This window comes from Ranitomeya variabilis, chromosome 1 (assembly GCF_051348905.1).
Source record: "Ranitomeya variabilis isolate aRanVar5 chromosome 1, aRanVar5.hap1, whole genome shotgun sequence".
Taxonomy (NCBI): Eukaryota; Metazoa; Chordata; class Amphibia; order Anura; family Dendrobatidae; genus Ranitomeya; species Ranitomeya variabilis.
Genome location: NC_135232.1, coordinates 829,352,222 through 829,377,847, shown reverse-complemented (window position 1 = coordinate 829,377,847; position 25,626 = coordinate 829,352,222). Strand labels below are relative to the sequence as shown.

The following is a 25,626-nucleotide window of genomic DNA, read 5'->3' as shown; positions in this document are numbered from 1 at the left end:
GACCCTCACTCCTTTTGACATCTGCGTTAGGTTTATTCTGTAATGTCTTTATGGTCTATACAAGTCCCCTCTGAAATTGTAAAGTGCTGCGGAATATGTTTGTACTATAAAAAATAAAAATTATTATTGGCTGACAATTTTTTTTTTCACAGCTGTATTTCAGCTTATCTATTCAGACATGTTATGGTACCATGTTTACCCCTTCTCTTAAAAGCCAACAATGCCCAGTATTTGCCAAAAGGTAATCTTTTTCCTTGTGGAGAGTGAAATGCCAGGGTAAGAAGACTAAGGGTACCGTCACACAGTGCCATTTTCATCGCTACGACGGCACGATTCGTGACGTTGCAGCGTCGTATAAGTATCGCTCCAGCGTCGTATACTGCGGTCACACGTTGCAATACACGGCGCTGGAGCGATAATTTCATGACGTATTTGCGATGTAGAAGCCGTTGGTTACTGTGCGCACATCGTATACAACCTGTGTCACACAATGCAATCATGCCGCCACAGCGGGACACTAGACGACGAAAGAAAGTTTCAAACGATCTGCTACGACGTACGATTCTCAGCGGGGATCCGGATCGCAGTAGCGTGTCAGACACAACGATATCGTAAATGCATCGCTGGAACGTCACGAATCGTGCCGTCGTAGCGATCAAAATTGCACTGTGTGACGGTACCCTAATAGGCCATTCAATGCTCCACTTGGAAATTAAATATGTAAATTGCCTCTTTGGAGAGGAAGATAACTTAAATTCTATTACCACTTATTGGAAGTAGAAGTTCTAAAAGTCAATACCGACGCTTTACAAAGCCTTTCCTCATGACCTAGAATAAAAGTCAAACCAGAATCTCCATTAGTAGACACATGTTTCAGGGTGTTGCCCCTCCTCAGTGCAAAGCACGATATCTGATTTTGCTATATGAGAGGCCTGGCCATGTCACTCTCCACAAGAAAAAACATTACTCCTTAAATGTGAGTCAGAGGTCTTTCATACAGCCAAATCTTATCTCATTCTCTGCACTGAGGAAGGGCAATACCCTGAAACATGTGTCTGCAAATTGAGATTTTGGTTTGGCTTTTACTTTAAGGTATGAAGCAAGACTCGTTAAAGGTTCAATATTGACTTTTAGGATTGCTACTTCCACTAGGTGGCACTAACGTTGCCTCTGAAGAGTCAATTTGCATTAGGTGACACACAGCTGTATGTTTGGTCTGCACACAATTTGGATATGACTTTTGCCAGTCTATTGTGCATTCTTGCCATTTGAGTATTTTTTTATCCAGAATATTCACTTTTGTGTAATTCATATTTTTTCCCTTCCAGAATGTGACTGGAGCTGTAATGCATGCAAAGGCCCTCTGAACACAGACTGCTTGCAGTGTATGGACCAGTACACTTTACATAATGGTGCATGTCTCGAGCACTGCCCTCCCTCGTATTATAAGCACAGGGACACTTGCAGAGGTTGGTGTTTCTCTTCGGTTTCTTGTTTTAACTCTTGAAAATAGTATTGATTTCTAACAATTTATTAGTGAACTGGCACGGTGCACCTCTAAATGTATACGGTAATTCATTTTCTGGTGACTTTGTAGCTTTAAAATATTTCTCAGCACTGTACCGAGGTAGTCATTATCAGCAATTTTGGGAAAGCCATTTAGGCTAGGGCTAGAGTACGACACAAATTCACTTATGACTTAGGCTACTTTCACACTAGCGTCGTTTGGAATACGTCCCAATGCGTCGTTTAGGAGAAAAAACGCGTCCTGCAAAGTTGTCTGCAGGATGCGTTTTTTCCCCATAGACTTACATTAGCGACGCATTGCGACGTATGGCCACACGTTGCATCTGTCGTGCGATGGATGCGTCGTGTTTTGGCAGACCGTCGGCACAAAAAAAACGTTCCATGTAACTTTTTTTGTGCGTCGTGTCTGCCATTTCCGACCGCGCATGCGCAGCCGGAACTCCGCCCCCTCCTCCCCGTACATTACAATGGGGCAGCGGATGCGTTGAAAAACTACATCTGCTGCCCCCGTTGTGCTTTTATTTCACAGCATGCGTCGGTACGTCGGGCCGACGCATGGCGACGGCCCCGTACCGACGCTAGGGTGAAAGTAGCCTTAATGTAAAATGACATTACAGTGACTCAAGAGTAGCTTAAATATTTTTATGGAAAAAAGAAAAAGTTAAAAGCAACTTTATACTCCTTGAGAAAGCCAGCTGGCGAAACGTACGTTGGCGCTACTGGGTATTTATGTATGGTACCTTATCTTCATTTTTTTTCATCTGTGGTCTTTTTGGGGGGATTCATGCTGAGTACCCTTATAGCAACTTCAAATTGTCTACTTTTGTAGGACCTCTATTGTTATTTAAACATTTAAGACTGATTTATAAGGACGAGCCTGTTATCCCTCCACCACTTGTTGTTATTTGTAATTCATACCATATTATTACTAGACCCATTTTCTATACGTTTTTCAGCGTGATTTTTTTCTGTGCTATTTTTTATCCCCCTCTATATATATTTTTTGATCTCACTGCTTACACACAGTTGTTTCTAATATTTGGTGTTACCGTATATACTCGAGTATAAGCCGAGATTTTCAGCCCACTTTTTTGGGCTGAAAGTGACCCTCTCGGCTTATACTCGAGTCAGTGTCGGTGTGGGGTCGGCGGTCGAGGGGGAGCGGCGGCTGTGATATACTCACCTGTTCCTGGCGCGGTCCCTGCATGTCCGATGGTCTCCAGGCAGCGCTTCCTGTGTTCAGCGGTCACGTGGTACCGCTCATTAAAGTAATGAATATGCACGCATATTCATTACTCTAATGAGCGGTAAGTGACCGCTGAACACAGGAAGATGCCGCCGGAGACCATCTGACAGTGAGACAGGGGACCGCACCGGGAGCAGGTGAGTATATCAGGGGAGGTGAGCATTGCATGATAGTCACCTTCCTCGTTACATCGCTGCGCGCTGCTCTGTCTTCCGTCCTCTGGCTGTGACTGTACAGGTCAGAAGGCGCGATGACGCGATTAGTGTGTGCGCCGCCCTCTGCCTGAACAGTCAGTGCAGAGGATGGAAGACAGAGCAGCGCGCAGCGATGGAACGTGGAAGGTGACTATCGCAAGTGCCTGGGGCCTGAGCGAAGAGAGGTGAGTATGTGATTTTTTTTATTTTAATCGCAGCAACAGCAAATGGGGCAAATGTATGGAGCATCTTATGGGGCATATATGAGGAGCATCTTATGGGGCATATATGAGGAGCATCTTATGGGGCATATATGAGGAGCATCTTATGGGGCCCCTAATGTGTGGAGCATCTCATGGGGCCACAATGTATGGAGCATCGTATGGGGCATAATGTGTGGAGCATCTCATGGGGCCCCTAATGTGTGGAGCATTTCATGGGGCCACAATGTATGGAGCATCGTATGGGGCCATAATGTGTGGAGCATCTTATGGGGCCATAATGTGTGGAGCATCTCATGGGGCCCCTAATGTATGGAGCATCGTATGGGGCCATAATGTGTGGAGCATCTCATGGGGCCACCAACCTTTATGCAGCATTGTATGGGGCAAATGTTTCTATGGAGCATCTTATGGGCCATTATTAACCTTTGTGTAGCATTATATGGGGTATATTTTAATATGGGGCATCTTATGGGGCCCATCATGAACTGTATGGAGCATTATATGGGGCTCCTGATTCAATATGGATATTCAAAAACACTTAACCTACTGATGTCTCAATTAATTTTACTGTTATTGGTATCTATTTTTATTTTTGACATTAACTGGTAGCTGCTGCATTTCCCACCCTAGGCTTATACTCGAGTCAATAAGTTTTCCCAGTTTTTTGTGGCAAAATTAGGGGGGTCGGCTTATACTCGGGTCGGCTTATACTCGAGTATATACGGTAATAAAAAATTATATTTTTTTGATTATTCCAGTGTTTTTTCACTTCTTTTGTCGCTACCAAGTTTATACTGTGCAGCATTAGTCTCACAGAGTGTATGTGTCGCATATATACAGGTCCTTCTCAAAAAATTAGCATATAGTGTTAAATTTCATTATTTACCATAATGTAATGATTACAATTAAACTTTCATATATTATAGATTCATTATCCACCAACTGAAATTTGTCAGGTCTTTTATTGTTTTAATACTGATGATTTTGGCATACAACTCCTGATAACCCAAAAAACCTGTCTCAATAAATTAGCATATTTCACCCGTCCAATCAAATAAAAGTGTTTTTTAATAACAGACAAAAAAACCATCAAATAATAATGTTTAGTTATGCACTCAATACTTGGTCGGGAATCCTTTGGCAGAAATGACTGCTTCAATGCGGCGTGGCATGGAGGCAATCAGCCTGTGACACTGCTGAGATGTTATGGAGGCCCAGGATGCCTCAATAGCGGCCTTAAGCTCATCCAGAGTGTTGGGTCTTGCGTCTCTCAACTTTCTCTTCACAATATCCCACAGATTCTCTATGGGGTTCAGGTCAGGAGAGTTGGCAGGCCAATTGAGCACAGTAATACCATGGTCAGTAAACCATTTACCAGTGGTTTTGGCACTGTGAGCAGGTGCCAGGTCGTGCTGGAAAATGAAATCTTCATCTCCATAAAGCATTTCAGCCGATGGAAGCATGAAGTGCTCCAAAATCTCCTGATAGCTAGCTGCATTGACCCTGCCCTTGATGAAACACAGTGGACCAACACCAGCAGCTGACATGGCACCCCACACCATCACTGACTGTGGGTACTTGACACTGGACTTCAGGCATTTTGGCATTTCCTTCTCCCCAGTCTTCCTCCAGACTCTGGCACCTTGATTTCCGAATGACATGCAAAATTTGCTTTCATCAGAAAAAAGTACTTGGGACCACTTAGCAACAGTCCAGTGCTGCTTTTAAGTGGCTTTGCCTGGGGAATGCAGCACCTGTAGCCCATTTCCTGCCCACGCCTGTGCACGGTGGCTCTGGATGTTTCCACACCAGACTCAGTCCACTGCTTCCTCAGGTTCCCCAAGGTCTGGAATCGGTCCTTCTCCACAATCTTCCTCAGGGTCCGGTCACCTCTTCTCGTTGTACAGCGTTTTCTGCCACATTGTTTCCTTCCAACAGACTTACCATTGAGGTGCCTTGATACAGCACTCTGGGAACAGCCTATTTGTTGAGAAATTTCTTTCTGGGTCTTACCCTCTTGCTTGAGGGTGTCAATGATGGCCTTCTTGACATCTGTCAGGTCGCTAGTCTTACCCATGATGGGGGTTTTGAGTAATGAACCAGGCAGGGAGTTTTTATAAGCCTCAGGTATCTTTTGCATGTGTTTAGAGTTAATTAGTTGATTCAGAAGATTAGGGTAATAGGTCGTTTAGAGAACCTTTTCTTGATATGCTAATTTATTGAGACAGGTTTTTTGGGTTATCAGGAGTTGTAGGCCAAAATCATCAGTATTAAAACAATAAAAGACCTGACAAATTTCAGTTGGTGGATAATGAATCTATAATATATGAAAGTTTAATTGTAATCATTACATTATGGTAAATAATGAAATTGAACACTATATGCTAATTTTTTGAGAAGGACCTGTACTGTAGTTGAATCTTGCCTTGCTGCCACTTGACTGTGAGTGATATGTAATCAATGATTTAGTCAGTGTGTCGATTGATTCACGATAAAGATCTATGTTTTTTGTTGTTTTTATTATCTCTGTGGCATACTAATGGGTTGTAGAAAATGTGTTTTTATTAACCAAGGTCTTTTTTTTGCCATGTGAGTGTTTCATAATTTTGTTTGTAGAAAGTGAGCCTGGATTTGTATTCATGTTCAGGGTATACAATGTATATCGTGATCAGCAGCTATTGAGTTAACAGCGCCTCAGCTGGAATCCCGAGTACAGTGGTTATGTTACCTCTGTTAGTGATTCTATGGTAGAGTAGAGCATTAGACTGCCCACGTTGCTTTTTTTACCTATTGAGGGGAATTAGAGCAAAGAAGAAAAGTTAAGTTTAATTATCTGTAGATAATGTCTGTATGTGTACGGTACATAAAACAGAGTAGAATAAAGCAGGTATGGGAGTATTCTTAGTGGGGGAGTTATCTGTGGAAAAAGGGGTGCAATATGTCATTGTAGTATAGAATCATTTTCACTGCCAAATTTAATTGAATATTTAGAACATTTTATTTTGTTTCATCTATGTTTGCACATTATGCATCAGACACATAGCTACTTTTCAAAGCACATTGCTGTAGTGAAGTTGAAAACAAAGCATCCCTTCTTGTTAAAAAGAATAATGAAGTGAATGTCCACCAGTCTTTCCTCACCAGTTCTCCTAGTTGCCAGTATGCTTTTCCACCACTCTGCTTTTCTATGTGCCAAACATTACTTCTGTAGTCCTCCTGTGTATCAGATCAGACAAATAGTACCATTTCCTACACATTTGTAAATTTAGGCCCCCACTCCAAGACCACTTTGAAACATCCCTGAAGTGATCAGGAACACCCCCCAAATGCTCACTTTTGGTCATGCTTAAGATGAGCCCCTTTCCTTTTTTAGTTCCAGTTAGTGGAGCGATCAAAATGAGATCAGTTGTAGTGATGAGCGAGTGTACTCGTTGCTCGGGTTTTCCCGAGCACGATCGGGTGACCTCGAGTATTTGTTAGTGTTAGCTGTAAATCATTCGGCTGCTGGGAAAACCCGAGCAACGAGTACTCTCGCTCATCACTAATCAGTTGGCAAGTATGCAGTACACTTCCCCGTGTGTGTTTAATTTCAATACTTTTTTTTTTATACCAGTTCTTTTACTGTACAGGCCGCTCATATTCTATTTATCTTATGTGCTGGATCAAACTTAACTCAAACTTAGACTTTCTTCATGTGTGCATACTTCTCACAGTGATACATTGCTGTATATGATGTCTGTGCGTTCAGGTTGCTGTTTCCTCACTAGCTTTCATGTATCAGCACAGAAATTCCTTTTATGATTTCCCCTCATCATGAATCATATACTTTCCTAACAAAGGATAAAAAAAAAACCTTGAATAATACAGACAGTAAAGTGTGATGCAAACAAAAGAGCCCCCAAACACAGTATGATTCCCCCATAGTACCCTCTTTATGCACGCTATGATAACCCTAGTGTAGCCCCCTCAACCCCACCCCGACAAAGTATGGTAACCCCTTCACAGTATGATTCTTGTTATGACCCCAATGGCAGAGGGTCTCAGAAATAATTACTAAGTCTGCAAACACAAAAAACCAGCTCATAGGGCAGTGGTAACTGAGCTGACCATATATCTAATCCTAGCATCACAAATAGCAGCAGCCGGGGAACGTGCCTACGTTGGTTCTAGACGTCTCGCGCCAGCCGGAGAACTAACTAACCCTAGAAGGGAAAAGAAAGACCTTTCTTGCCTCCAGAGAAAAGACCCCAAAAGTTGGATACAAGCCCCCAACAAATAACGGTGAGGTAAGAGGAAAAGACAAACGTAAGAATGAGCTAGGTATTTAGCAAAGAGAGGCCCACTAGCTAATAGCAGAATATAGTAAGATGACTTATATGGTCAGCAAAAACCCTATCAAAATATCCACGCTGGATATTCAAGAACCCCCGAACCGTCTAACGGCCCGGGGGGAGAACACCAGCCCCCTAGAGCTTCCAGCAAGGTCAGGAATCACATTTAGTACAAGCTGGACAAAAATGAGAGCAAGCAAATAACCAAAAAACAAGAAGCAGGACTTAGCTTAATTTTGTACGAACCCGGACCAGCAGACAGGAGCAAACAGAAAGGATCTGATTACAACGATGCCAGGCACAGGACTAAGGATCCAGGAAGCTTATATAGCAACTCCCCTGGACTAACGACCCAGGTGGGTGCCAAACTGAGGAAAGACAATCCCAGAGTCATATCACTAGTAACCACAAGAGGGAGCCAAAAAGTCTAATTCACAACAGATTCTCCAACTGTAATCCCTACACAGCCCTCCATACAGTATAATGGGCCTCACATAGTCCCCCCATACAGTATAATGGCCTCACATAGTGCTCTTTACAGTGTAATGGACCCCACATAGCGCTCCATACAGTATAATTGCCCCACATAGTGCTACATACAGTATAATGAGTCCCATATAGTGCTCCACACAGTATAATGGCCTCATATAGTGCTCCATAGAGTATAATGGCTTCACATAGTGCTCAATACAGTATAATGACCCCACATAGTGCTTTGTACAGTATAATGGGCCCCTGTGCTTCATATAGTATAATGGGCGCCATATAATGTTAGATACAGTATAACAGGACCTATATAGTGCTCCATACAGTATAATAGGCCTCATATAGTGCTCCGTACAGTATAGTGGCCTCACATAGTGCTCCACACAGTATAAAGAGCCCAAATAGTGTTCCATACAGTATAAATGGCCCCACATAGTGCTCCATACAGTGTATTGACCCCACATAGTGCACCAAATATTATAATATTCCCCACATAGCTCTCCCTACAGTATAATGCGCCCCACATAGTGTTCTATACAGTATAATGGGCCTCACAGTGCTCCACACAGTATAAAGAGCCCAAATAGTGTTCCATACAGTATAAATGGCCCCACATAGTGCTCCATACAGTGTATTGACCCCACATAGTGCACCATATATTATAATATTCCCCACATAGCTCTCCCTACAGTATAATGCGCCCCACATAGTGTTCTATACAGTATAATGGGCCCACATAGTGCTCCATACAGTATGATATCTAATATATAAAGCTGAATGTGTGTATGTATGTGTGTATGTATGTCCGGGATTGGCATCTGAACCGTCGCAGCTACTGCCACAAAATTTTGCAGTCACACGTCTGGACCCCGAGAGCGTCATAGGCTATGTTGTGAGGTGAAATTTTAACCCCGCGCTTTCCAATTCACCAAACAATTTTGCCCCTATCTACATAATGGGGAAAAAGTGAAAGGAAAAGTGTTGGAGGCGTCACAGCTACAGGCACAAAATTTTGCACAGTCACACGTCTGGACCCCGAGAGAGTCGAAGCTATGTTGTGAGGTGAAATTTTAACCCCGCGCTTTCCAATTCACCAAACAATTTTGCCCCTATCTACATAATGGGGAAAAAGTGAAAGGAAAAGTGTTGGAGGCAAATTAACAGCTGCCAGATGTGAACAAGGGGGACTTAAAGAATGAGAGCGATGGCGCCAAAGAGTATATACTGTACAGTTGCTAAGGTGGGGCCCCGACATGGGATAATCACCACACCACCACGAGGATATGAACACACACACAAAATGCGCCACACACTACCACGTGCTCGAACACATATACCACCTTCAGCGCACATTTCACCACACATACACCAACCTCGCCACATAAAAGTTTAAACACAAAAGTCGCCGCTCAAAACTCGCCACCCGCAAAACTCTCCACATGCAAAACTCGCCACACGTGCAAAACTCACCTCATGGAAAACTCGCCACACGCAAAACTTGCACACGCGGAAAATTTGCCACATGCAAAAGTTGCCTCACACAAAACTTGCACATACTCAAAAGGCACCACACATAAAACTCGCCACGCGCAAAACTCGCCATGCGCAAAACTTGCTGCACACAACTTGCTACACTAACCTGTCACATGCAACTCGACACACAAAAAGTTGCTACACGCATGTCGCCACACAAAACTCATCTCACAAAAGTCGCTACATGCATGTCGCCACACGCAACTCAACACACCCAACTTGACACACGAAACTCGCCCTAAAACACACACAAGTCTGGTATTAGCCTTCAAAAATAAAAATCTGATTAATAAGCTGACAAACTACAAGAGCAACAAATGTACCATATAGGAATCCGGCAGCTGTCAGTCACATGACCAGTCTATTATGTGTATGTGTGAGGTAATATATACTGCCAGGGGGTGGGCTTACTGTTGGCTGGGGATTTATCAGGCTGCCAATTTAGCTTACAAATACTGAGGTAAAAATACTGACCAAATAACGTGTGAACGAGGTCTAATACAGGAGGAGATGACATACAGATATATACTATATACAGGAGGAGATGACACACAGGTATATACTATTTCCAGGGGAGATGACACACAGGTATATACTATATGCAGGAGGAGATGACACACAGATATATACTATATACAGGAGAGATGACACACAGGTATATACTATATAGAGGAGGAGATGACATACAGGTACATACTACATACAGCAGGAGATGACATACAGGTATATACTATATACAGAATGAGATGACACACAGGTATATACTATATACAGGAGCAGATTACCTACAGGTATATAGTATATACAGGAGGAGATGACATACAGGTATATGCTATGTATAGGAGGAGATGACATACAGGTATATACTATATACAGGAGGAGATGACACACAGATATATATTATATATAGGTGAGATGACACACAGGTATATACTATATACAGGAGGAGATTACATACAGGTATATACTATATATAGGAGGAGATGACATACAGGTATATACTATATACAGGGGAGATGACACACAGCAGGTATATACTATATACAGGGGAGATGACATACAGGTATATACTATATACAGGAGATGACATACAGGTGTATACTATATATAAGGGAGATGACAAACATGTATATACTGAGGTGAAAATGAGAGGTGTGAGGTGAAAATGAAAAGGTGTGAGTGCAAAATGAGAGGAGTGAGGGAAAATAGTGGAGTGATCGGAAAATGACAGATGTGAGGTCAAAATGACAAGTGTTAGGGGGTAATGAGAGGAGTGAGGGGGAAAATGAGAGGAGTGAGGGGGAAAATGAGAGGAGTGAGGGGGAAAATGAGAGGAGTGAGGGGGAAAATGAGAGGAGTGAGGGGGAAAATGAGAGGAGTGAGGGGGAAAATGAGAGGTGTGAGGGAGAAAATGAGAGGCGTGATGGGATAATAAGAGAAGTGAGGTGCTATAACTAACCACAGATATTTACTATGCCCAGGCAACGCCTGGCTCTTCAGCTAGCTTAGATTTACAATCTCATGCTTTTCTCATGGTCAACTTTATGTGGCCTGTTCAAGAGTTGGAACAGCCAAAAATCTGTTTGTCTTTGCACCTGAAGGAAAAACTAAGAATGTCGTTTATCAAAAGGCTCTCAAATAAGTAGTAGAAGATTACTTCACATTACTTGGCCAATTTAGTTAAATCTGTGTGGAATATCTCTGGTGTTGAAATATATGTTGTAAAATGCTTCTATTAGCTTAGTTTTTGCCTTTTAATAATTACATTTCTATCTATTTGTTTTGTGGTTTTTTTGTGCAGAATAAATTTTTGTTAACACATTCTATTTTGCTAACAGCAGTTATTACCCCGGGCGAAGCCGGGTAGTACAGCTAGTATAATAATAAATACTCACCTCTGCCCCTTCTCCCACTGCTCCAGTCTCTGCATCGTGTCTTCAGATCCTCTGCACATCACGGTACAGTGGACGTGTTGTAATTACATCATCGCGCCTGCTGCGCTGTGACATCAGATGCAGAAGGGGACTGATGGGAGAGGGAGTATCAGCTCTATCATTGCTTTCAAGTGCATCGGCATTAGCGATGCCGATATAGTTGAAAGTACGAAGCCAGGCGGGTGACCAGCGTTGCTGGCCAAATATACTCATTCTGCTGGTCAGATTTGCCCTTCTGTCCAGTGTTTGATATATGTGGCCTAGAGCAAATATATGCATTTTATAATAGAATAAAGTTAATCTCTATATATTAACTCAGACTTTTTAGACATACATTGTGTATAAATATATACTATAGACTATTATTCTATAGGATTAGAAAAACTTGTGTTGATTTAACGAGTGTTAAGTTTCAGCAGTTGGCATCAGTATCATTTCATGGCCCTCTCCTTCTTGCTCGCTGTATATTTGACAACTAGAGCAATCTCTTCTATACAGCCAACGTACTTGAAATTGAATTTGCATACACATATTTACTGCACGGAGAAGTTATGGTTCTCCCTTTTTAGAAATAAACATGAAATAGTAGATTCATAGACATTTTTACCTCCTGCGGAAATAATCCAGTCTGACTGGCAATCTATTATTTATTAACTCCTTACTGATGACCTTTTACAATGTACTTCTTCCTTCACTGCTTCCTGCCTGGCCATGAGATAATCAGGTCATCACCATCCCCTATATAAATATTAATGCATCCTACTGTCATCTAAATTCTCATTTCTTCTCTTTATTGTTTTCATTCATCTTATCATTCTCTGCATATGGCTGTAGCTGCTTTGTATATTTATCATTTTTTAATATGCTTTAGTTCTTCTTCGTTCTTGCCTCCTCCCCAAGTTGTTTTTCGTGTCGGTTGTGAATACGTCCCTCGTGGGCTCTAATAATAATCATATGCTGTCTTGAGGTTGTTCCAGCAGTGTACAAGTCATAGATTCAGCAAGTGTCTAAAATGGCAAGAAATGTTCCAGGGCATGCTTCATTTTCTAAGCATTTAACTAAATAGTTTAAAAGGCCCATTAAAGCCAGTCCTAATAAATATCGCAGCGTGTTGCACCCTAGTCCTAGTGCTCATTTCATATTCTGCCTGTTTAGTGTTTCTGTTAAATGTATTCATAAGGCTCCATACATCAGACTGGCCCCTATGGGTAACATATGAGTCTTAGCCTTCTGTCAGGAATTATTTGGGACTTACACCTCTAATGGCAGGTTAAGAAGCAGCGCTTTTCACTGCCTATATTCATTTTTCCAGATGCTAATTTGTTATGCTATTTCCTGTGAGCACGTTGTGTGGTACAGATGGACATACTGCACAAATGTGGGTAAAAGCTTCAAGGGAATTTGTCAGCAGTAGTCATGGGCGAAGTAAAAAGTTTACTTTCGATCACAGGTGTTGGCTCATGGGAATACAACTCCTATCAGCCTACGCCTGCTGTCACTGATAACAGCGAGAGCAGGCAGTGGCTCATGGGAGTACTCATCAGCCAGCACCTGTGTTATAAATTAAATTTAAAAAATAGCTGCATCTCTCAGCTGTCAGCTTTATCATGGCTGATTATCAAGAATATTGGGGTCCTCACGTCTGGGGGCTGGTATTCTCAGCTTGCTAAGGAACCATGGATATTGGCCCCACCCCCAGCCTAAAAATAGCAGCCCACAGCCGTCCCAGAAAAGGTGCATCCATTGCCCTGTGGCCGTGGCAAGTGGGTTAATATTTGTGGGGTTGATGTCACCTTTGTATTGTCAGGTGACATCAAGCCCATAGGTTAATAATGGAGAGGCCTTTTCTTGGCGGCTGTGGGCTGCAATTTTTAGGCTGAGGGGCAATATCCATAACACCTTTCCAGCCTGAGAATACCAGCCCCCAACTGTCTGCTTTAGCTTGGCTAGTTGTCAAAAATGGGGGTACCCCATGCCGTATTTTTAAATTATTTATTTAAATAATTTAAAAAAACTGCTCGGGTATCCCTTTCAGAGCTGCCAGTGGTTATTTTGCTGTCATGCAGATGACAGCAAGGGAAACACCCGATGTTCTGGGTGCCCAACCCGAACAGTAGCACTGACTTGCTGGAGAAGTCCGTGTTCGGGCTCCTTGCCAGAACAGTAGGTGTTTGGTACGAACCCCGAACTATACTGTTTGGTTTTGCCCATCTCTAGTGAGCATGTGTTTCTTAAGTAATCTGACAGCAGCTTAGGGTAGGGGCGGAGACCCGGATTCAGCAATGTATCACATACTATTATAACTGCCGCATCCAGTAAAGTATCACAATTTTCTCTGCTGCAGAACTATCAGAGCTCAGTTGTTGATCTGTGTATAAACTCACCCACACCACAGCAAAATAGTTACATAGAGCAGCTAATCAGTGCTGGTGGTGTGTGTGGACTAGGAGGCCCAAGGCAGCTTGTCCTATAGTGGTAATCTGATAAAACACTGATTGTGTTGAAGTGGCTAAGTACAGCCTAATAAGTGACAAATCTCTGTAAACAGGGTCTCTTCCCCTACATCAGCAAAAACCTAATGACAGATTCTCATTAATATGATCCTCATAATAGTCATGTCACATATGTAATTTCCTTTTTTGTAGAGTGGACTTTTTATAATAATGTCTTTCTGTATTGCAGAGTGCGGAATACACTGTCACTTCTGTGTTGATCATAATCACTGTAGTCAGTGCAAAGCCCCATTTTATCTGTTAGATGGACACTGCGTCAAGGAGTGCGGTCCAAAGCACACTGTGTCTCACTCTAGCCGGACATGCCATTGTAAGTAGACCTAAGCCAATCGACATAATAATTCCTTAATCATTTTGATACATAAAATAATTTTACTTTTTTACTTTTTTATTATTATTTTAATGAATCACCTTTATAGACTGCAATTCTGGATGTCTGGAGTGTGAACATTCCCAGCATTGCAAAATATGCGACAATAGAACGTTTTTAAAGAATCATCACTGTGTGCATCATTGTGGACATGGATTCACAGGGAACACTAAAACAAGGAGATGTGAAGGTGAGCAACAAGAAACGGATTTGATTCTTTTTTAAATGAGTGGTCTTGTCATTATCCATTATTGGTCACCTACATCCACATTTTATGTAGTGCTGATTTATTCTGTACCACACAGTGGATAGATAGATTATTTTCTATATTATTTATAATACTAATATGAAATGCTCATCAGTACATTTGCACTCGGCCAGTGGTTTTATGTGCAAAGCTCCACAACTATAAATAGTACTCATAAAAGGGTACTATAGTCACTCACCTTAAAATCTCATAGGCAAATTTTAATGTCATTCACAATAACAAGGTCACTAATAATAAGAAAAACAAGAACTTGATAGAGGGATGATCATCACTTTGTTTTGGGTTTACAATCTGTTGGGACAAATAATAGTTTTGCTTTGGTAAAATAAGCTACTATTAAATCATTTAAAGGGAAAGTGTAGTCAGAAAATGACATTGTTTAAATCAGCTTTTTATGTTAAGTGTATATCCTACATTTTTTTTTTACTTTCCATATCACTGTTTTATAAAAAATAAAATAAGAAATCTTGCAATTTTTACACATTCTACTAGGTTTAATAGACTCATACTTCATGTTCTGTATGGATGACCTTTCACCAGTCTCATAATCATCACAGACAGGATTACAATGAAAGGTATCACTTCTATATACAGCAGATAACACAAGATCCACTATTCACACACTGCTCACTTCCCCCCTCCCTTCACAATGACCTGCTTATACTTGTACTGTTCAACTCCATAAAGTGAGTCTGTTGTTGGTTATGTCCAGCTGAAAGTAAGATGTAGTATGAGTCTATTAACAGGCTTTAGTGGCCAATGTGAAAATTGATATGAAGGTGTGAAAAAGGCTTATAAAAATGTATATAAATACTTTGAACAAAAAATAAACACACAGCAAGAATAAAGTTCTTTATTTGAAATAAAAAAAGTTTTACTTTTTTATTTAACAATAACAAACACAGTTATACTCACCTTACGCCCATTACATTGAAGCCCTTGTGCCCTGTAATAAACAGCAATAATACTCACCTAATGCTCATTCAATTGAAGCCTTGGTCACCTGAAAAAAAACTAAAAATAAAAAGACAAGCATATCCCTCACCTGTCCGATGTTCTGTCCCATGGCATAATCCATGACTGGGAAAAATAGTTTTCAACTTGGACGGTGCCAAGATGCGACCATACAGGCTGAAAACCACTGGAGAATGAGCTGCTGCGAGCATAGCCTCAGTGACTGGCGATGACGTTATTGAGGTTACCGCAGGTCACTGAGGCTGCGTTCCCAGCTGAGCCAATAAACTCCGGTGACCTCAGTGAGATCACAGTCCGACGCTGGTTTGACCTGTCCACTTAAGGTAATAAAAGTAATGCAATTTAATTCTTTGTTCCAATTTTTAATTCTTCCTGTTCATATAGAATTATAACACATGTCATTCTAATGAGCTGTCTTTCATTCTCATATGTAGTCCTATTGCATTGAGCTGTAAGATCGGTGGTGGAAATTACACAACTTGAATAATCATGAATAATCTGAAAAAGATAAAATGGCAATATGGCAATATAACAATCATATAATAATTATAGATGGACACATTTGTTAAAATTTAATGCATAGTTATGTTAAAATGAATGGTAATCGATTATAGTTTAATTACATTCATAACATTCATAATGGTCCTGTGTAGCTTTATAGTATAGAGTAGCACAGAAAATACTGTACAAAGAAAAAGTACATAAGAAAAAATATTTTTGTATTTTTCATTATAAGCCAGATTAATTTATAACATTGTCGGACACTGTTAAAAATGCATGCATTCATGCCAAAACATGAGGGTTTCAAAGTTAGTAAAACAAACGTTAAGCCATGTCCTAGGGGGATGCCTCATAGATCAAATCATCATCCCTACTGTGGCTTACAGAAGACTTTGAATTATTTTATTAATAAGCTGTAGGGAATAATATGACAAATTGAGTTACATTTAACAGGACTCCACGGGTGCACTACCTGCAGATAGGCCACCGCTGAGGTTGACTGGGCATGAGGCAGAACATTTTTTCTTCCCTTTTCATAATAATAATAATAATAATGTTATAATTATCCATTGGACTATGTAAATATTAGCCTTATTAATTTCATCTTCCTGTTTTGTTATTGAAGATTGATCCATTGCATGAGAGACTCAAATGGTGTCAATGGACCCCAATGACTATACTGTGGTGTGTAGTGTTTCCTTCATGGTCTCTCAATCTTCTCTAAAAATGTAATCATGCCAGCTTGGCTTAGCGTAAAAGAGTGACGGTTAAGTAACGTTTCACTTGTTGAGAAACTACTTCAAAAGATTTTTTCTGGTGGAACCCGCCAATTACATTTTCATGTCCGTGGTGACTTGCTGACCATCACCTGTCAAAAGAAACCCGGTTTACATATGCTGGACTTCAACCCTTCTAACCCTACAGTTTTCATAAACTGCACCAGAAATTCTTGTATCAAAGTATGTCCTCATGAATGATAATTCTATATAATGTATCTCAAAATACTTAATGAAAATAAATGCCCAGGTAAATAAGTAAATCCAAAACCTAGAACATAAGAAGTGAGCACTAAAGATCCTTAAAAAGATAATTTTATTGAATATACAAAATATATAAGATTCAATAGATAATATTAAACGCACAGGTGCCACATTTCAGAGGGACACAATTTAGACCTGCTCACAACATATATGCTGAAGCAAGGCATCACATTGCAAAGAAGGAATAAGTATAAGGGCGCAGTGAGTCGGCCATATTGGTCACATAGTAATCCTCTGACTGGCCGATGGCTCTCCTGACCTGAGCATAACAGTTGCATAGAAATAAATGCTATTCGCTCAGGTGAAGAGAGCCAATGGCCAGTCCGATGATTGCGATGCAATCCTTTCGTGAGTGAGGGTATGTGCACACGTCAGGATTTCTTGCAGAAATTTCCTGAAGAAAACCGGAAATTTTCTGCAAGAAATCCGCATTTTTTGGGGGGGGGGTTTTTCCCGTTTTTTTCGCGTTTTTTTTTTTAGCATTTTGCAAGCGAAATTAGCTTGCAGAATGCTAAAGTTTTCCAAGCGATCTGTAGCATCGCTTGGAAAACTGACTGACAGGTTGGTCGCACTTGTCAAACATAGTGTTTGACAAGTGTGACCAACTTTTTACTATAGATGCAGCCTATGCAGCATCAATAGTAAAAGATAGAATGTTTAAAAAAAAAAAAAAAATGGTTATACTCACCTGCAGACAGCTGATCTCCTCAGCGGCGTCCGTTCCTATAGATGATGTGTGTGTGCAGGACCTTCGATGACGTCGCGGTCACATGACCGGTCTCGTGACCAATCACAAGACCGCGACGTCATTGCACGTCCTTCACCACACACCAGCTATAGGAACCGAAGCGGCAGCATGCACCGCTGAGACTCCGGGGCCATCAGAGGGTGAGTATATCACTATTTTTTATTTTAATTCTTTTTTTTTTTACCAATTATATGGTGCCCAGTCCGTGGAGGAGAGTCTCCTCTCCTCCACCCTGGGTACCAACCGCACATAATCTGCTTACTTCCCGCATGGTGTGCACAGCCCCGTGCGGGAAGTAAGCAGATCAATGCATTCCTAGGAACGGACGCCGCTGAGGAGATCGGCTGTTTGCAGGTGAGTATAACCATTTTTTTTTTTTTTTTTTTTTATTACTTTTAAACATTCTATCTTTTACTATTGATGCTGCATAGGCTGCATCTATAGTAAAAAGTTGGTCACACATGTCAAACACTATGTTTGACAAGTGCGACCAACCTGTCAGTCAGTTTTCTGACAGAAAAACGGAAAAAAGCGCAAAAAAAAAAAAATGTGGATTTCTTGCAGAAAATTTCCGGTTTTCTTAAGGAAATTTCTGCAAGAAATCCTGACGTGTGCACATACCCTCAAAGTTCCACTTCTCACCCTGTTTTATTTATAAAGCTAGTGCATCCAATTCAAGGTGAAAAAAAAATCATACATTCATATCAAAAAGGTAATAAGAGCAAAGCTAATGCCTTATTATACCAATTTAGCTAGTGCTGTAGATGTGAGCTGGGCCAGTGTCCTTCCACCCTAACTGCCACTCCCCTGAAGAAGCAGGACGAAACACGCTTCGGAGTGGAGGGACTCTGGCCTGGCTCATATTTCACAGCATGTTAGTATAATAAAGTATTATCTCTTTTGCTCTTATTACATTTTTGATATGAATACATGATTTTTTTAGCCTTGAATTGTGGATGCACTAGCTCTATAAATAAAACAAGGTGGGAAGTAGAACTTTTATAATTCATCCTACTTTGCAATGTGATACCTTGTTTCACCATATTTGTTGTGGTTTATAATTTTATCTTACGCATCTTACCTATTTTGTATGTTCATTAAAAATTATAAAGATTTTTAGTGCTCACTTCTTGTGATATAGATTTTGGATTTAGTTATTTACATGGACATTTATTTTCGCCAGAGATTCTTAGTAGCCACTCATCCCCCTCTCATAGAAATAACATGTTCAGTTGTCTGTTGCTTTAGCTCTACAGAGAGAAATTAGTGTTGTGTAGCCAAATGATTCCTCTCATACTTTTTTTTTCCTCTTTTTTTTCACATGTAGGGGCCAATTTATCCAGCCCTTTTCACCAGAAAACAAGCATTAACAAGATGCAAAAATTTGTAAATAGAAATTTTTACACCAGCTCCTCCAATTTTTTTTTAAAAAGCAAGTGAAACTTAGTGGAAGGGAGTATGGTCTAACACACCGCACGGATTAATTATAATCTACGAAGTGGCATAAAGTATAGTCATAGTGTACTCCAGTCAACAGCTGAAAGATGCACCAAATTCAGTAAGAGGCGCATGACTCTTTTAATGAATTTCGTGCATCTTACTCCAGTGGATTCTGGATCAAGACAATAACATAAACACTTGTCTTGATTAATTATCTCATATTATTTTTTGGAAAAATTATGCAGCCGTTTTTATGCAGATTTGTTTAACTGTAGCCAAAAGTGGATTTAGACAAAACCCGAAAAATAAGGGAAAGGATTCTTCACAGTTTGACTAAAGGAAAAGTCAAATTATTAAAATGTTATAATTGTATGTTACTTTTGATTTTGGTAGAGACAGTCATGCATTTACTACTACTTTGCGTAATATTGTACTTATACTAATATTGTTTTTTTCATGTTCAGCTAATGCACATCCCCCAGTTCTCCTGGTGAATGGCTCTTTCATTGTGGGCATTGGCACAGTAAGACCATTGGACCTTTCTTTTATGGATGTTCAAGATTTGGATACTGAAGAAATTAGTCTTACGTTTCATGTTGTGACCACTCCAGCTAACGGTCGGCTTGTGAAAATAGCCAACGGCAAGGAGGTTCATCTGCATAAAGACACACACTTCAATTGGAAGGATCTAATAGAGCAAAGGGTGAGATTCAAGCACAGCAAGGAGAAATCAAGGTAATGAACGTCTATTCAAATATTACACTATTAATCATGAAAACTCCTGATTATCCTTTGTTTGCTAGAAAATTGTGCGTTTATAATGTATGAATCACTGGAAGAAAATAGCACAGACAATAAAAGCATATGTGTCCTTTTAAACAAAACCTGTAGAAAACCATGGTGTTACTGCTCCCGTTCCCCACAGCCAGATAATACTGCATTTTGTGATTTGAATAAATGACTGGAAAACTTAACATTTTACTCTTTTTCCTGTAATTTGTATAGCACCCAAGTATTCCACAGCACAATGCACAATTAGTATTCACATAGCTCATTTATACACTGAAGCTCACAATCGCCTCGCACACAAAGTTTGTTAAAACTGCATGCAACACAAAAACCTGATTTAAAGATTAGATAATTTTCTGATGATTGCTTCCCTTTAAGATCTCTAATTTCAGCAAAGCAGAATCAGGCTGGGATGCTTATTGGAAGTTGCACCGTTCCTGACTGCTGCCTACCAGGGTGCATTTTGCTAAGTTGTAGAAAACTTAATTCATTAGCATTTTGGTTTCACGTAGGTGACTTCAACGAGACTCTAGTGAGATGTTGATTTTCTTTGGCAGGATACGGATTGCACATGACTAATCATGTTATTGCATTTGCTGTCAAATTTACATTTACTCGGAAGCTTGTTACTTTTACCATAATGTTACTCGAAAGTCAACAATAGACTTAAGTAAGCATTTACAGTGCCCCGCTTTTATGAAGCGTCTAAAATGTATCTGCTGAAATTTAAATAAAAATGTTATATTCCTAAATCAGTTAGTATTCATTATGTTGCTTGTAGACCCTCCTGATCCTTTTATATATGGTTTCTAGTGAAATGTCCCTCTACTAATCATAGCATAATGGCTAAATAGGAAACAATCATCTGTTAGTATAAAAAAGAAGCATTATTCTGAAATGATTGCAAATCTTTTCCTAAAATTTGCATTTTAGAAGGAACACCCAATTTTCACCAAGAATAGATGATCATTTACTCTACGCAATCATATTTCCGCTTGTTGAGCAGAATACATATCGCTATGATAATTCTTTCACATACATAGTTGAATTAATTGAAGTGGTCCCTGTCACATAATTGCACTTTTACTAAAGTTTTAAATACGGTATGTGTTTTACTTATATTTCTTATTGTCGTGCAGGAAAGGCTTCTTTTCACTAAAAGTCAGTGATGGGCATCTTTACTCCCAGCCACAGACAATCAACATACAAGCAGTGTCAACAAAGGTAATTATCATTTTATCAAAAAGAAGAAGAGATGGAGCAGTCTTTAATAAAGGCACAGCCACATATACAAAACTAGAATATTTGTTAATGACATATGATTAGCTTACAGACATGATTAAAACATATCTAAAAAATAATTAGATGTAGAATACAGATTTGATAGGTGAAACTCGAGATAAAGATAGTCCACACAGCTATGAAATCTGTCTTAAAAACATCTAAAAAAACCAATCACATATATATGTTTTTAATCATGTCTGTTCGGCTAATCATGTGTCATCAATGAAGACCATTTTCTTGTATATTTTTATGTGCCTTTATTGTATACTGGCGGACCTCTTCGTTTTGATTACTATATACAGTATTTGTTAGCCCCAGTCCTTTGTACACTCCCCTTTTGAATATGTACATTGCCACCATTTCTTTTCTTTATTATCATACACACTTTATGGCTTGGTTTGGTAAGAATATAGGGCGATTTGGTTTTCAGACACTGGGAAAAAAATATAAAAGTTTAAATCACCCCCCTTTCGCCCCATTCAAAATAAATCAGTAAAAAAAAAATCAAACCTACACATATTTGGTATCGCCGCTTTCAGAATCGCCCGATCTATCAATAAAAAAAAGCATTAACCTGATCGCTAAACAGCGTAGCAAAAAAAAATCGAAACGCCAGAATTACCGTATATACTCGAGTATAAGCCGACCCGAGTATAAGCCGACCCCCCAAATTTTGCCACAAAAAACTGGGAAAACTTATTGACTCGAGTATAAGCCTAGTGTGGAAAATGCAGCAGCTACCGGTAAATTTCAAAAGTAAAAATAGATACCAATAAAAGTAAAATTAATTGAGACATCAGTAGGTTACGGGTTATTGAATATCCATATTGAATCAGGAGCCCCATATAATGTTCCATACAGATCATGAAGGGCCCCATAAGATGCTCCATACAAAATACGCCCCATATAATCCTGCACAAAGGTTAATAATGGCCCCATAAGATGCTCCATAGACACATTTGCCCCATACAATGCTGCATAAAGGTTGATGGCCCCATAAGATGCTCCACACATTATGGCCCCATAAGATGCTCCACACATGAGGGGGGCCACATGAGATGCTCCACACATAAGAGGCCCCATGAGATGCTCCACACATTAAGGGCCCTATGAGATGCTCCACACATCATGCCCCATAAGATGCTCCTCATATTATACCTCATGAGATGCTCCATACATTAGGGGCCCCATGAGATGATCCACACATTAGGGGCCCCATGAGATGCTCCACACATCATGCCCCATATGATGCTCCTCATATTATTCCCCATAAGATGCTCCACACATTAGGGGCCCCATGAGATGCTCCACGAGATGCTCCACACATCATGCCCCATAAGATGCTCCTCATATTATACCTCATGAGATGCTCCATACATTAGGGGCCCCATGAGATGCTCCACACATTAGGGGCCCCATGAGATGCTCCACACATCATGCCCCATAAGATACTCCTCATATTATGCCCCTTAAGATGCTCCACACATTAGGGGCCCCATGAGATGCTCCACACATTAGGGGCCCCATGAGATGCTCCACACATTAGGGGCCCCATGAGATGCTCCACACATCATGCCCCATAAGATGCTCCTCATATATGCCCCATAAGATGCTCCTCATATATGCCCCATAAGATGCTCCTCATATATGCCCCATCCATAAGATGCTCCATACATTTGCCCCATTTGCTGTTGCTGTGATTAAAATAAAAAAAATCACATACTCACCTCTCTTCGCTCAGGCCCCCGGCACTTGCGATAGTCACCTTCCACGTTCCATCGCTGCGCGCTGCTCGGTTTTCCATCCTCTGCACTGACTGTTCAGGCAGAGGGCGGCGCGCACACTAATCGTGTTATCGCGCCCTCTGACCTGAACAGTCACAGCCAGAGAACGGGAGACAGAGCAGCGTGCAGCGATGGAACGGGGGACAGGTGACTATCGCGCAATGCAACCCCTCCCCTGATATACTTACCTGCTCCCGGCGCGGTCCACTGGCAGCGTCTCACTGTCAGATGGTCTCCGGGAGCCGGCGGCATCAGCGGTCACGTGACCGCTGAACACAGGAAGAGCTGCCAGGAGACCATCAGAGATGCCGGGACAGCGCCAGGAACAGGTGAGTATATCACAGCCGCCGCTCCCCCTCACCCGCCGACCCCACACCGACACTGACTCGAGTATAAGCCGAGAGGGTCACTTTCAGCCCAAAAAAGTGGGCTGAAAATCTCGGCTTATACTCGAGTATATACGGTATGTTTTTTTGGTCGCTGCGACATTGCATTAAAATGCAATAACGGGTGATCAAAAAGAACGTATCTGAGCCAAAATGGTATCATTAAAAGCGCCAGCTCGGCACGCAAAAAATAAGCCCTCAACAGACCCCAGATCATGAAAAATGGAGACGCTACGGGTATCGGAAAATGGCACAATTTTGTTTTATTTATTTTTTTTAGCAAAGTTTGGAATTTTTTTTCACCACTTAGATAAAAAATAACCTAGTCATGTTAGGTGTCTATGATCTCATAATGACCTGGAGAATCACCATGGCAGATCAGTTTTAGAATTTAGTGAACCTTGCAAAAAAAGTGCAGTCCCACACTTGTTTTTTGTTTGGCTTTTTTGCTATTTCACCGCACTTGGAATTTTTTTCCCGTTTTCTAGTATACGACATGCTAAAACCAATGATGTAGTTCAAAAGTACAACTCGTCCCGCAAAAAGTAAGCCCTCACATGGCCATATTGACGGAAAAATAAAAAAGTTATGGCTCTGGGAAGGAGGGGAGTGAAAAATGAACACAGAAAAACGGAAAATCCCAAGGTCATGAAGGGGTTAATTGGGATAAGTCTGTGTTGTTGCCCATGGACGCGGCGGCTTCTCTGACATTAGACCCTGGGGTTACCTTAACGGTGGTACATGAGTTTAAATATCTGGGCATCATGGTTTCGGACAAAATAGAGGACTATGTGTGGCTCAACCTGACTCCTTTGCTTGGGAAGTTCCAGCAGAAGATTGGGGCCTGGAAGAAGCTATTTCTGACAGTCGCAGGTAGAGTTAATTGGATTAAAATGATACTTATGCCTAAGCTCCTCTACATATTGCATAATGCTCCAGTGTGGCTGCCTCAGATCAATACTCTATTTAGGGACTTAATCTGGAAGGGTGGACAGGCGCGCATCAAATTGGAGCATCTGTAAAGGTCAAAGGAAGAGGGTGGTCTGGCGGTCCCTAATCCATGGATCTACTACACTCACCGGCCACTTTATTAGGTACACCATGCTAGTAACGGGTTGGACCCCCTTTTGCCTTCAGAACTGCCTCAATTCTTCGTGGCATAGATTCAACAAGGTGCTGGAAGCATTCCTCAGAGATTTTGGTCCATATTGACATGATGGCATCACACAGTTGCCGCAGATTTGTCGGCTGCACATCCCAAAGATGCTCCATACAAGGCAGGATGGATCCATGCTTTCATGTTGTTTACGCCAAATTCTGACCCTACCATCCGAATGTCGCAGCAGAAATCGAGACTCATCAGACCAAGCAACGTTTTTCCAATCTTCTACTGTCCAATTTCGATGAGCTTGTACAAATTGTAGCCTCAGTTTCCTGTTCTTAGCTGAAAGGAGTGGTACCCGGTGTGGTCTTCTGCTGCTGTAGCCCATCTGCCTCAAAGTTCGACGCACTGTGCGTTCAGAGATGCTCTTAGGCCTACCTTGGTTGTAATGGGTGGCGATTTGAGTCACTGTTGCCTTTCTATCAGCTCGAACCAGTCTGCCCATTCTCCTCTGACCTCTGGCATCAACAAGGCATTTCCGCCCACAGAACTGCCGCTCACTGGATTTTTTTTCTTTTTCGGACCATTCTCTGTAAACCCTAGAGATGGTTGTGCGTGAAAATCCCAGTAGATCAGCAGTTTCTGAAATACTCAGACCAGCCCTTCTGGCACCAACAACCATGCCACGTTCAAAGGCACTCAAATCACCTTTCTTCCCCATACTGATGCTCGGTTTGAACTGCAGGAGATTGTCTTGACCATGTCTACATGCCTAAATGCACTGAGTTGCCGCCATGTGATTGGCTGATTAGAAATTAAGTGTTAACAAGAAGTTGGACAGGTGTACCTAATAAAGTGGCCAGTGAGTGTATATAGCAACCCAATACCAACATATGGTCGGTTGGGGAGAACCAGAAGAAAGCTCTTCAGCGGGGATAATCATTGTACACG

General features: G+C 41.1%; 1 protein-coding gene and 1 long non-coding RNA gene across 2 annotated transcripts in view; one reads left to right on the top strand and one right to left on the bottom strand.

The window, feature by feature from the left end:
- FRAS1 (Fraser extracellular matrix complex subunit 1) overlaps nt 1-25,626 on the top strand; it is a 653,238-nt gene that overhangs the window by 439,482 nt on the left and 188,130 nt on the right. The window contains exons 24-28 of the mRNA XM_077275534.1: nt 1,329-1,469; nt 14,158-14,298; nt 14,408-14,548; nt 19,795-20,065; nt 21,259-21,343. Of these exons, the coding sequence (XP_077131649.1) occupies nt 1,329-1,469; nt 14,158-14,298; nt 14,408-14,548; nt 19,795-20,065; nt 21,259-21,343 (779 nt within the window). The remainder of the gene's footprint in view (nt 1-1,328; nt 1,470-14,157; nt 14,299-14,407; nt 14,549-19,794; nt 20,066-21,258; nt 21,344-25,626) is intronic.
- The window catches only part of LOC143786292 (uncharacterized), a 46,902-nt gene continuing 41,201 nt past the window's right edge, over nt 19,926-25,626 (bottom strand). The window contains exon 4 of the long non-coding RNA XR_013218252.1: nt 19,926-20,018. This is a non-coding gene — a long non-coding RNA (uncharacterized LOC143786292). The remainder of the gene's footprint in view (nt 20,019-25,626) is intronic.